At 52.0% G+C, this 12,665-nt stretch overlaps 1 protein-coding gene across 3 annotated transcripts in view; it reads left to right on the plus strand.

Annotated features, from left to right (window-relative positions):
- Window positions 1–10,439: 10,439 nt before the first annotated feature.
- The window catches only part of PHACTR3 (phosphatase and actin regulator 3), a 222,979-nt gene continuing 220,753 nt past the window's right edge, over window positions 10,440–12,665 (plus strand). For 2 of the 3 annotated variants that reach the window (XM_082742973.1, XM_082742975.1), the window contains exon 1: window positions 10,440–10,563. In XM_082742973.1, the coding sequence (XP_082599099.1) occupies window positions 10,455–10,563 (109 nt within the window). In that variant the 5' untranslated portion in view covers window positions 10,440–10,454. Of the gene's footprint in view, window positions 10,564–11,186; window positions 11,293–12,665 lie in introns of those variants that run through there. The other variant, XM_082742977.1, reaches the window with a different exon arrangement.

Raw genomic sequence — 12,665 nt, forward strand, 5'->3', positions numbered from 1 at the left:
CTCTGTACCTCCTATACTTGAATGCCTGTTTCCTTCCCCAGATTAGGGAAGTTCTCAGCTATAATTTGTTCAAATAAACCTTCTGCCCTTCACTCCCCTTCTTCATCTTCTGGAATTCCTATTTATACAGATATTGTATTATTTTGCTTTACGGAATCACTGAGTTCTCTAAGTCTCCCTTCATGATCTAATAGTTTTCTTTCCCTCTTCCTTTCAGCTTCCTTATTTTCCACCATTTTATCTTCTATATCCTCATTCTGTCCTCTGCTTCATTCATCCTTGTTTTTGTAGCCTCCACTTGGAATTGCATCTTGGTAATAGCATTTTAAATTTTGGTCTCACTAGATTTTAGTGTCTACACAATGACACTAGATTTTACTTTTATTTATAAAGTAAGGGATTCTCTAGTGTCTTTTAGTGTCCAAAACCCTAAGAACCAAGGTCACCAATGTTCAAGGGCAGGAGAACACGGATGTCTCAGCTCAAGCACAGAGAAGGAGCTCGTCTCCTTCCACCTTTTGTTCTATCCAGGCCATCCACAGATGGTTCAATGCCCACCCACACTGGTGATCTTCTTTACTGAGTCTTCGGAGTCAAATGCTCCTCTCTTCCCAAGATACCGTCGTGATCACTCAGAAATAATATCCTCCCAGCCATCTGAGCATCCCATGGCCCAGTCAAGGTGACATATAAAATTAACATCACACCAGGCAGACTTCTATTACCCAAATGGGGATACTTTTGAGGGTGAAAGGGAGTGCTATTGATAATTATACCAAGACAACAAGCATAGAAAGGGCAGTTCCATGTTCACGGGGAGCCATGGTCACAGAGCTGACAACTGCCCCTGTCCCAAAGACCATTGTGTAGACACCTGCCAGCTCTAGCAGCAGAGAGGAGAGGAGAGGCAGGGGACCCCACATGGTCACACTGGCCATGCTGCATGACCTATCCTTGGGACACATGTTCAGCAAGGGAGAGTCCCAGCATGCCTGGTTGTTTTATATTAACCCCAAAAGGGCAGAATACAAAACTGATGAGCTTTTATGAGCTGAAACAAGTCCTCACTTCCTGTTGCTTCAGCTGCAGACTCTTCTCCTTCAAGGATGGCCTCCCTCTCCTTCCTAAGTTGAGGATCTCTGCCAGAGATGGTGGGACTCTGTGGCCAGCTTCCTGCAGCCACTAGATGGACACCCAATTGGTGCCACAACTCACGTACTTCATCAAAAGGAGCAAATTGTTTTTGTTTTCTAAAAAAATTTATTTATTTACTGAGAGAGAGAGAGAGAGAGCACACAAGGGTAGAGGGAGGAGCAGAGGGGGAGAGAGAATCCCAAGCAGACTCCCCACTGAGCGTGGAACCCAACTTGGGGCTCAGTCTCATGACCCTGAGATCATGACTTGCGCCGGCACCTAGAGTTTAGACGACCAACCCACTTAGCCACCCTGGGGCTCCAATGAAAATTGTTGTTGAGAAGGACCAAAGTTCCCAATTCTAATGTCAGCAGCATCAATAATGAGTGTGAGTACAGCTTTGTCACCATTATTGGCCTAGGAGGGACAATCGTCTGCCTCACCCAGGACTTACTCTTCTACTGTGCTCTCTTATGACAGACCACCACAGAGGCCTGCAGGGCTGGCCAGGGGGGACAGAGCATATGCTCTAAACTGTGCATGTTTCTGGTCGTGGGGGGCTGGTTCTGGGGCACCCTCTCCTCTCTGTATGGCAGAGATCCTGCCTGGAGCACACCTGCATGTCGTGGAGCCCCAGCAGCTGGAGGGGCCTTGCCGCTACCCAGGTCCCCCCACCCTGCAGACACTGGAAATTGCTATGGGACCCTGCTCTGAGCCCAGATGCAGGGGAGTCTCAGGGGGTCAGGGCTCCTTGCACAAATCTTTGACCAAGGGGACATAAGAGGTGGTGGCAAGTCCTTTTCTTTTTCTGCCCACAGAGGGACCGTTCTGAGGGTGTCCCTTATACACAGGGTGGCCCTGTGTCACTGATTGCCTGGGACAGTCCCAGTGACACCTGCTGCCTTATTGTCTTGAGATATCATGTGCTTTCATTCTTGTGAGGGTCCAGTTTATAGGATAAGTAGCTGCTATCCCTCCTTACTCAGCCTTCGGGGGACACAGCAATGGGTGGCTTCCCTGCAGTTTCCCTTGCTCCTGCTCTGGGTCTGCCTCCCTCAGCTCAGCCTGGGGTTGGGGGGAGACAGGAGCCTTCTAGATGCTAGGAATGGGAGGACAGTATGCTCAGCTGAGCCGCAGAGACAGAGTGGGCTCAGTTCCCAGGAGGACGCAGGGGCCCAGAAGCTCACACAGGTGGCGGAGGGCTTTCTAAAAAAGGGACATTCAGGGGAAAAGGAGAAACGGGTTCTAGGGAGGGCTGGGGGCACTCAGATGTGTGTGTGCAGGGACCTGGGGTGGACATTCCTGAATCCCTAGTTTAGAGAGAAGACTGGAAGGAGTGCCCCCAGTTCGCTGCTCCCCCTAAATCCCAGCCTGGGGTACCTTCCTGTGACAAGTAAGGAAGGAGGGATCAGCGGAGAGGAGAGAGTCCAGGAGCCTCCTTCCACTGCGGGGGCCCCGGGGAGGGTCATGGAGAAGGAGTCCGCAGACCACGTCAGCTGCAGGGCACGAGACGTGCAGACTGGAGAGAGCGGTGGGGGAGGGGCAGGGGAAAGGCTGGAACTGAGACAGGGCGAGAGAGTGAGGCAAGAGGAGAGAGTCCAGGAGACCACAGCTGATGGAGACCCGGAGGTAGCCAGGAAGGAAAAGGCAGAGAGTCAGAGCAAAGTTGAACGCACACAGAAGGATGACTGGGCAGGGGGACAGATGGGCGGGCGGATGCATGCATGGGTGGATGAATGCCCGCGAGTTCCCTCCCGCTGTTTCAGCTCTGGCTGAAGTCGGCTCCCGGGAGACCCCCACTCCGCCTCCTCCCCACACCAATGGAAGAAATGGAGCCTGGTCCCAATCCCCACACAGTGGCCTTCTGGACTCCGTGTTCTTGCTATAAAATAGGTTCGTTTTCCCAGCTGCCAGGGGTGCGGAGTGGGGTGGGATTACCTGATCACTTCTAAACTCTCTGGCATGTGGTGGGCCCTTCACCAGGTGGCTGAGTGGAGAACGGTATTTTTAATTGAGATGTTGCTTACGTATCCTAAAGTCACGATTTGGAAGTGTACAGATCAGCCGTTGTTAGTGTATTCACAAGGTCGCGTGGCCGTCACTGCCATCCAATTCCAGATCTTTCTTATCACCCTATAAAGAAACCTCGCACCCATCAGTGGCCGCCCCCCATTCCCCACTCCCCAGCCCGTGGCAAACACTAATTTGCCTCCCGGATCTCTGGATTTCTTCCTAAAGAGAACCCCACACTTGCTGTCGCTCTGTGTCTGGTGTCTTTCACCGAGCACTGTGGTCTCAAGGCTCGTCCAGTGATCACGGGTCCCCACGTCTTCCCCCTCACTGTCAAGTAAGGTCCCGTTGTGTGGATGCATTTCAGTTCAGTTATCCACTCACCAGCCCACGTGTATCTGGGTTGTTTCCACTTTTTGGCTATTGCAAGTTGTCATGCTGCCCTGAGGGACCAATCGAAGCTTTCCAGTGAGACGTGTTTCCAACTCCCCTGGGTCGGCGCCCAGGGTGCGAGGGCTAGGGAGCGCTGGCTCACACAGCAGCTCCACGCTTAGCTTTCTGAGGAATTGCTGGACTGTTTTCCAAGGTGGCGCACCATTGTGCACTATGAGCATTTGTTTTTCACCATTGATCGATATCCCTGCAATGCTTTGCAAAGGTTTTGAGGAGCTTTTCCCTCATTCATAAAACACAGCCGAGAATGGAAGGCGGCAATGCTGATTGTTGACTAGAATGGCAGGTTGGGTGCATTTTAGAAAACATAGCTCGGCTGCCTGCATGATGCCCTTGTGGGCCATTCCCACCCCACCCCGCCAACATCAGATAACTCCATCCAGGCCCCGGGGTTGGGGAACCTTGGACCAGCTCTGCTGCATCCATCCGAGTGGCCACTAGAGGGCGCGCCGCCCATCCCTCGAGCCTGACATTCCTGGAAACAACTTGGTTTCTGAATTTCTTTCTCTCCAGCACCGCAGCTTTGCAATGCTGACCCCTAGTGCTCACCCCCCAAAACTTCCCAAGGGGACAGTGGCAGGCTTAGACTCTTGACCTCAATCAGCATGTGGACAAAAGAGATGACCGGTGAGAATCTGACGGCTGGAGGCAGTCTAGCCTTGAAACGTCCTCTCTGTGGTCACTCCAACGACCTTGAACCCGTGTCCACCTCTGTAAGATGCTGAGAAGCAGGATGTGAGGGGTCCCCAGCACACAGCCACAGTAGGTGCCCCAGAACTGACAGCCACTGCTCTGTATATTTCCGTTTGACCCAAAAAGGGTTTGGGGCAGTTTAGAGTCATTCAGAAAATTCAGCACCAGAAGAGAAGTGACTCTGAGCTGGGTCTTGGAGAGACAAGACTGCACAAAGACAGAGGAAAGAGAGGGGCACCTGGGCGGCTCAGTCTGCTAAACATCAGAATCTTCATATCCGCTCAGGTCTCGATCTCAGGGTCACGAATTCAAACTTTGCTTTGGTCTCCACACCCAGCGTCCCGAAGAAAGGAAGGAAGGAAAGAGGAAGGGAGGAACGGGTGGAGAGCAGGGGCGTGAAACGGGCCAGGACAGGATCGAGGGGCAGGAGGGGGCCGCTCTTGGGAAAGCCATCTCTAGGTCGGTCACAGTGCCCCCGGTGCGGGTCCAGGACAGCCACGGGGCAGAGTACCTGCTCCCTCAGCCTTGGCTCCCCTGGGCCATTTGGAGGGAGATTTTATGTGTGTGCAGGGAACAGATTTTTAGGATAAAACAGGAGACTTAAAAGAACTAATCATTTCAGCCCCAGACCACTGCAGGGCACACACTGATTTTCTTCTGACTTGGGTTTGGACGCCAGGAGTCTCTGTCTTTTGCTTTCAGGAAATAAGACAGACTCCCGGTGGCTAAGAGAGAAACACACACAAACACACACACAATGGCTGTGTGTTCCTTCTCCAGAGTCCATCCTCTTCCTCCGCCGAGCCACACGAAGACACTGATACTTTTTGAGGGAATGCTGCTTTTCTCTTTAAAAAAAAAAAATCAAGTTAAAAATCCACAGAAGGGGAGGTGAACCATGAGAGACTATGGACTCTGAAAAACAATCTGAGGGGTTTGAAGGGGCGGGGGGTGGGAGGCCGGGGTACCAGGTGGTGGGTATTAGAGAGGGCACGGATTGCATGGAGCACTGGGTGTGGTGCAAAAACAATGAATACTGTTATGCTGAAAATAAAAAAAAAATGTAGCCTAAAAAAAAATTACTTCAAAAACTAATGACGTAAATAAAATCTTAAAAAAAAAAACTAAAAAAAATCCACGTCATATAAAAGTAATCATTTTGTTTATTTCTATTTTTTAGAACATTCTTTATTCAAAGTTTGTCTTAAAAGAGCAACTGTCACTAGATTCCTTTGCATTTTTTCTTCCAGTTTTATTGAAATACAACACAGCACTGTATAAGTGTATATTGTGTATATATTGTGAAATGATCACACAAAGTTCATTAACATCCATCATTTCCTAGAGATACAAAGAAAGAATGAAAGAAAGAGAAAGAGAGAGAGAAAGAAAGGAGTAAGGAGGGGAGGGAAGGAAGGATGGAAGGAAAAACGGAAGAAGGAATGAAGGGAAAGAAAATGTTTTTTCCTTGTGATGATGATTGCCAGGACCTTCTCTCCTTGCAACCTTTGGATGTGCTACACGGCAGGTAGCCATAGTTCTCACGTTGTGTCCCACGTCCAGGACTGACTTATCTTAGGGCTGGATCTTCAAACCTTTGGGCCACCTTCCTCCAATTCCTTTGCCCCACTCCCCACTCCCGCCGCTGGTCCCCACAGATCTGATCTCCATTTCTATGGGTTTGGCTTTTGTTTGTGTTTTTTAGGCTCCTCACAGAAGTGAGATCCCACGGTGTCCGTCTTTTGCTGTCTGGCGTATCTCACTTAGCATGATGCTCTCAAGGTCCGTCCACATTGTCGCAAATGGCAGGATTTCCTTCTGCTTCATGGCTGCATAACATTCCCCTACGTAGCGCCAACATCTTTTTTTTTTTAAATTTATTAACATATAATGTATTATTAGCCCCAGGGGTACAGGTCTGTGAATCGCCAGGTTTATACACTTCACAGCACTCACCATAGCACATACCTTCCCCAGTGTCCATAACCCCACCACCCTCTCCCTCCCCCACTCCCCCCAGCCACCCTCAGTTTATTTTGTGAGATTAAGAGTCTCTTATGGTTTGTCTCCCTCCTGATTCCATCTTGTTTCATTTATTCTTTTCCTACCCCCCAAGCCACCAACATTGCATCTCCACTTCCTCATATCAGGGAGATCATATGATAGTTGTCTTTCTCCAATTGACTTATTTCAATCAGCATAATACCCTCCAACTACGTCGTCACAAATGGCAAGATTTCATTTCTTTTAGTGGCTGCATAGTATTCCATTATATATATAGACCACATATTCTTTATCCATTCATCTGTTGATGGACATCTAGGTTCTTTCCATAGTTTGGCTATTGTGGACATTGCTGCTATAAACATCTGGGTGCACACGCTCCTTTGGATCACTACGTTTGTATCTTTAGGGTAAATATCCAGTAGTACGATTGCTGGGTCATAGGGTAGCTCTATTTTCAACTTTTTGAGGACCCTCCATGCTGTTTTCCAGAGTGGTTGCACCAGCTTGCATTCCTACCAACAGTGTAGGAGGGTTCCCCTCTCCACGTCCTCACCAGCATCTGTCATTTCCTGATTTGTTAATTTAACCATTCTGACTGGTGTGAGGTGGTATTTCATTGTGGTTTTGATTTGTATTTCCCTGATGCCGAGTGATGTGGAGCACTTTTCTTGTATCTGTTGGCCATCTGGATGTCTTCTTTGCAGAAATGGCTTCATGGCTTCTGACCATTTCTTGATTGGATTATTTGTTCTTTGGGTGTTGAGTTTGATAAGTTCTTTATAGATTTTGGATACTAGCCCTTTATCTGATATGTCATTTGCAAATATCTTCTCCCATTCTGTCAGTTGTCTTTTGGTTTTGTTGACTGTTTCCTTTGCTGTGCAAAAGCTTTTGATCTTGATGTAGTCCCAATAGATTTTTGCCCTTGCTTCCCTTGCTTTTGTGCCCACATCTTCTTTATCCACTCATTGGTTGATGGATATTTAGGTCTCTTCCATGTTTTGACTCTTGTGGGGAAGGCAGCTGAGAACAGGGGGGCATGCATATCTCCTTGACATGGTGATTTCATTTCCCGCAGATATATGGGGGTATATGTTCCAATATTTGCAGGATCATGAGGCTGTTCTCATCACACTCAGTGCTGAGAGCTCAAAAGCTCTTCTCTGAGACTGGGAGTAAGTTTAGCCGTCCATTCTCATGGCTCCTACTTAACATGGGGCTGGAATCCTTCGTCAGAGCAATGAAGCAAGAGGAAAAAAAGCATCAGAATTGGAAAGGAAGAAATAAAATTATCTCTATTTGTAGATGACATGATTTTATATGTAGAAAACCCTAAGACTCCCCCCAACATGGTTAGATCTAATCAACTAATTCAGTATAGTTGCAAAACCAAAATTAACCAGAATTAAATGTGCAATTCTGTGAATTAAATACATTCATAATGTTGTTCTGTTAACAGAACCTTCAGAACATCTCCTCTTCCCAAACTCCAACTGTCCCCATGGAACACTAACTCTCTCTTCCTCTTTTGCCAGCCCCTGGCGACCTCCGTTCCGCTTCTGCCTCCATGAGTCTGACTCTTCCAGGGACCTCATTTAGAAAGGAATCAGGGAGTCCTGGGTGGCTCAGTCCTGGTTTCATCTCAGGTCATGATTTCAAGGTCACGAGATCCAGCCCTGCATCGTTCTTCACGATCAGCCAGGAGTCTGCTTGAGTCTCTCTCTCTACCCCCCGCCCCTCCCCTCTCTCAAATAAATACATAAATCTTTAAAATTTTTTTTTAAAAATGGGATCATCCCATATTTTCAGAGCCGGTGTCTTTGCCTGGGCTGTGGTATTGGTACCATGGCCTCAAGGTTCATCCATGGGCACGCAAGTTCAAAGCTTCCTTCCTTTTTAAGACGGGGAATGTTCCACTGTAGGGACAGACCGCATTTTGCTTCTCCACTCATCTGTGGATGGACACTTGGGTTGCTTCCACATTTTAGTTTTTGTGAATCACGCTGCTGTGAACACAGGTGGGCAGGTACCTTCGAGGCCCTGATGTCACTTCTTTTCTCTGCAAATCCAGAAGTGGGATTGCTTTTGGACCACCGGGTAATTTTATTTTTAAGTTTTTTGAGGAACCTCCATACCGTTTCCTGCAGCTGCCTCATTTTGTCCTTTCTACTGTGTGTACCCGAAACATCACACAGTCCCACCAACAGTGCACGAAGGTTCTCATTTTTTGTGTGTGTTTTTTTTCCCCCATATGTTTAATAAACAGTGTTTTCGAGGTGGTATCCCATTGTGGCTTGGGTTTACATTTCCCAGGATGACCAGTGTTGAGCATCTTTTCATGGGCTATGGGACCATTTGCTCATCTTCTTTGGAGAAATGTCTGATCAAGTCCTTTGCCCATTTTTGAACTGGGTTGTTTGTTCTTCTGTTGTCGGCTTTGAGGAGTTCTCTAGCTTTTCAGATAAAGGCACAATTTGCAGACATTCTCTCCAATTCTGTGGGTTGCCCATTTAACACCTTTGATTTGTGAGTATGTTGTCACGTCTGTGTCTTACTCTCTCTTTCCCACCAAGAGTCCTGTGGTGCGTGCCCAACAGAATATGCACACAGTGCAGGGGGCTTGACAAGCAGAAACCAAATGCATGGGGAGGAGAAGCAAGGGAGGCTGAAGGAAAGGCTTCAGAGAAGACACAGTGCTTACACTGGGTCCTGAAGGATGAATAGGAGTTCACCAAAACATGCCCAATGGGCTGGGCAGAGAACTAAGGCACTGAGACATCGACTAGGGTCTGAATCCTCTTTCCCATCCTAACTTCCTAGGACACGTTACTTCTTCTTTCTGAAGCTTAGTCCCTTTCTCTAAAAAGCAAGGTGATCCTAGTACCTCCCTACAGGAGCTGAAGGAGGAGAAAATAGGAGGCAGCTGGGGATGAAGTTCTCATCTATACAATGGAGATGATAATTCTGCCTTCTTCAAGAAGTTGTCCTAAAGGTTATAGGAGTATAGGCATGGCAGGTAGTGTTAGCTATTAGTTGTTACATTGTTACAAAGTTCTAAAGATGAGGAGTGGTAAGGACAGGAAATGCTAGAAGCAGGTGGGTAGGATGCCCAGTAGCATCCATGACCAGCGCTGCACTCCGCAACCCTGTGGCCAGGGACAGTTCGTTCCTCTATGCGGCCTGCCCTTCTGCATCTGTGAAATGGACACTGTGATTGCACCTGGTTGCGGAGTTGCTAGGGTTTGAACCCGGGGTTTCCTGGGCGGAGCTGTACCTGGAAGATGCTGGGTGGTGGGGATGGGGGGGTTGTTGTCCCGCTGGGGCTCTGAAGACCTTTGCCTGGTACACTGAGCCAGTCACTCTGCTGGTGACAGGGACCTCTCCAGATGACCCTGACGATGCTGAGGGTCCTGAGCCCAGGTCAGGCAGGGATTCTGCCTCCAAGGCAAAACCCCCAAAGTCAGCAGAGGCGGGTGGAGCCCTTTGAAGCCTCGCTGGGGGGAGCGGTGGTGACTGGTGGGAGCTCTCAGCGGGACGGGGCGGGGGGATGTTGGCACAGTTCTAATCCTTGAGCCAGTTGGTGGCTACGAGGGTGTCCCACGTACAGTACGCATTAAAAATAGTTATGGTTTTAGTTTTATTTTTCACAAAGATCGACAACGCAGTCACGGTGTATTAGCACCACAATGGCTTCTCCGTCGTTACAGGTAATTTAAAGGCGGCCAAGGCGTCTCCCACCCTGGAGAGTGACAGTCCAGAGTCACCCGCCTCTCGTTTCCCCATCCCGGGGTCCATCTCGCAGCCCCGGACGCTGGCGCTGAGGGTCCCGCAGCGGCTCTCCCTGGCAGCCTCCCCACGCTGTGAACTGCGGCTGCCCCTCCTGGCCGCTCTCCGGTTAACGCTCGCAGGGCGCCCCAGGCCCTGAGGTCCGGCAACCAGGGCTGGGGCGCCCGACGGGTCGGGGGAGATCAAGGTCAAGGCGGCGCCCCTGGGCGCCCCCGCCCGGCCGAGGGGCGGGCCAGCGTGGTGCCCCGCCCGCGCCCGGCCCCGCAGCCCCGCCCCCGCCCGCACCCCCCGCCCAGCCTTCCGCACCCCCGGGCTCTGCGCGGCGCTCCGCGGCCCCCGGCGGACGCGGCCCGGAGCGGCCCTCCGGCGCGATGCGCGGCCGGGGCGGGGGTCGCGCCCGCTGGCCGGCGCCGGTGCGCTCGCTGCTGCGCGCCTTCGGGACCCGGGACGTCGCCGCCGCCGCCCGAGGCCCCGCGCAAGGTAAGCGCGCGCCGAGGGGAGGGGCCGGGGGGCTCGGGGCCGTGGGGCTCTGGGCCGGGGAGCGAGCACGCCGGGAGCCCGCGCCCTGCCCTCGGCCGCTGCGGGGTGGCCAGGACACCCGCGGCGCCCCCCCCCCCCCCCCCCCGCACAGAGGTGGGCGCCTCCCGGCGCGGGCTGTCCTGCAGCCAAGGCGGGCGACTCTGCCTCAAAGGAGGGCGGTGCGCGCAGTGGTCCGACGCTGGCCTTGGGGTCTTGGGGCCGTCGCGGCTGGAGACCCACCTCTGCTAGCTGCGTGTGCTGTGCGCAGAGCACTTGCCTTCGTGCGGCATCTGTAAAATGGGGGCGGTCCAGTGTTTGCGCCTTGGGGCAGTAGGTGGGATCACGTGGGCAGCGCCCCCAACCCAGTAAGAGTTTCGCACGTGTTCCATTGTCCCCCTGCCCCCCAGGAGGACAGCGGGCCACCACCTGTGTCAGGCAGGAGAGGCCAGGGCCCCTGCAGGCAGACACCTGGTCCTGGAGAGGGTTCAGCTGAAGTTAAAGGGACAGGATCTCAGGAGAGGGGCTGAGGAAACTGAAAAAGGTTGAGAGCGCCACCTGCCCAGGGAAGAGGCGCTGGGAGTGGGAGGGGGCTTAGGGTCCCCAGTGGCCACTGGTGCATTTGGTGCCCAGAAGGCTGAATGCTGTTGGGCCAGAGGAAACTTGGACCACTGTTTGCAGACTGGCCTCCTGGTGAGAATCCCCTATTACAAGCAGCTTCCCCTGGGGGGGAGGAGGTACCACCCTCAGCCTGCCCCTCAGATTCACCTGGAATCGATATTTTTAATCAGTGCCAGTGGTTCTGGGATCAAGCCAGTCTGGAAACTGGCTTGGAAACCTCAGCAGCATCTTATTGGTGGCTCTCAGGTGGGGGGATTCTGTGCCCCCCAATTTTGATTGCGACATCTCCCGTACTTACTAGTAGCATCTAGTGGGGAGAAGCCAGGCGTGCCTCAGAACACCTGTGATGCCCAGGACCGCCTCCCCCCTTCCCTCCAGGGAAGAAAAGAGGAGAATGATCTAGTACGCAATGCCAGCCCTGCCGAGGTTGGGAAACTGAGACACCCGGAGTCAGGGGGTCTAGAAGGCAGTGATGCTGGGGTTGATGCTGGGGTTTGGGGATCAGCAGGTAGCCCACAAGAGCCAGCTTTACCAGGCCCTCTGTGGTGCCCTGGGTACGAGAAGCCCGTGGCTGAAGCTTTGGGGGACCAACCTGTGGTTAAGGGAGCATCTGGAATCCCAGCAGAGAGGATGGACGGCGCTTCTGCTGTGACTCCATCCCTCCGGAGCACCGAGGACCCGCTAATCCTAGACCTTGTGCTGAGCTCTGGGGGTAGAGTGCTGACCAAGAGTGGGATGCTCCCTGACCCCAGGGTACGCACCCTCGAATGGGGAAAGAAGTTCCCACACCCCGTTGCCCCCTGCCTGCACACAGGAGGTGCACACAGAGCTGGCCTCCTCCCGGAAAGCCCCCCCACCCCCGCCCCCACCGTTGGGTACTGAGTTTACAGCCAGTGCATTTGGAGTTGGACTTTGAGAAGGGACAATCCGAGTCCTGACTTCCCACCACTCGGCGGTGCATGGAGAGCCCTCCCGAGTGTATGGGCTGCCCCGTGGACGTTACGCAACTCTGGCCGCACACGTTCATTTCAATTGTTGGGCATTTTTAAAATAGTTCTGTGGCTTCTGTGTAGGCCTTGAAGGCTGGCAGGGCTCAGCCTCTGCTAACCCACTTTTCCCAGGGAGAAAGCCAACCGCGCAGGTTTGGGGGGGGTGGTCAGCAGGTGTTTATTCGTCCCTGAAAATGGGTCAGGAGCTGACCTAGATGCTGGGCCTGAGGGCAAGGTCAGCTTCCTGCCCTCAGGGAGCTTTTATTCTAGTAGGAGGGAGACCCATCATAGTCGTGGAAGCAAAGAAAACAAATAGGATAATCCCCGGGCAGAGGAAGAAGTGGTTGATTGAGGATGGGGGCAGTTGCGGGGGTGGGGGTGGCCAGGGAAGGTTCTTGGAAGAGGGCGATTTGGCTGCAGGTATGATAATGGGGGAGAAGCAGGAGCCACGTATGG

Source organism: Mustela nivalis (assembly GCF_964662115.1).
Source record: "Mustela nivalis genome assembly, chromosome: 8".
NCBI classification, from domain to species: Eukaryota; Metazoa; Chordata; class Mammalia; order Carnivora; family Mustelidae; genus Mustela; species Mustela nivalis.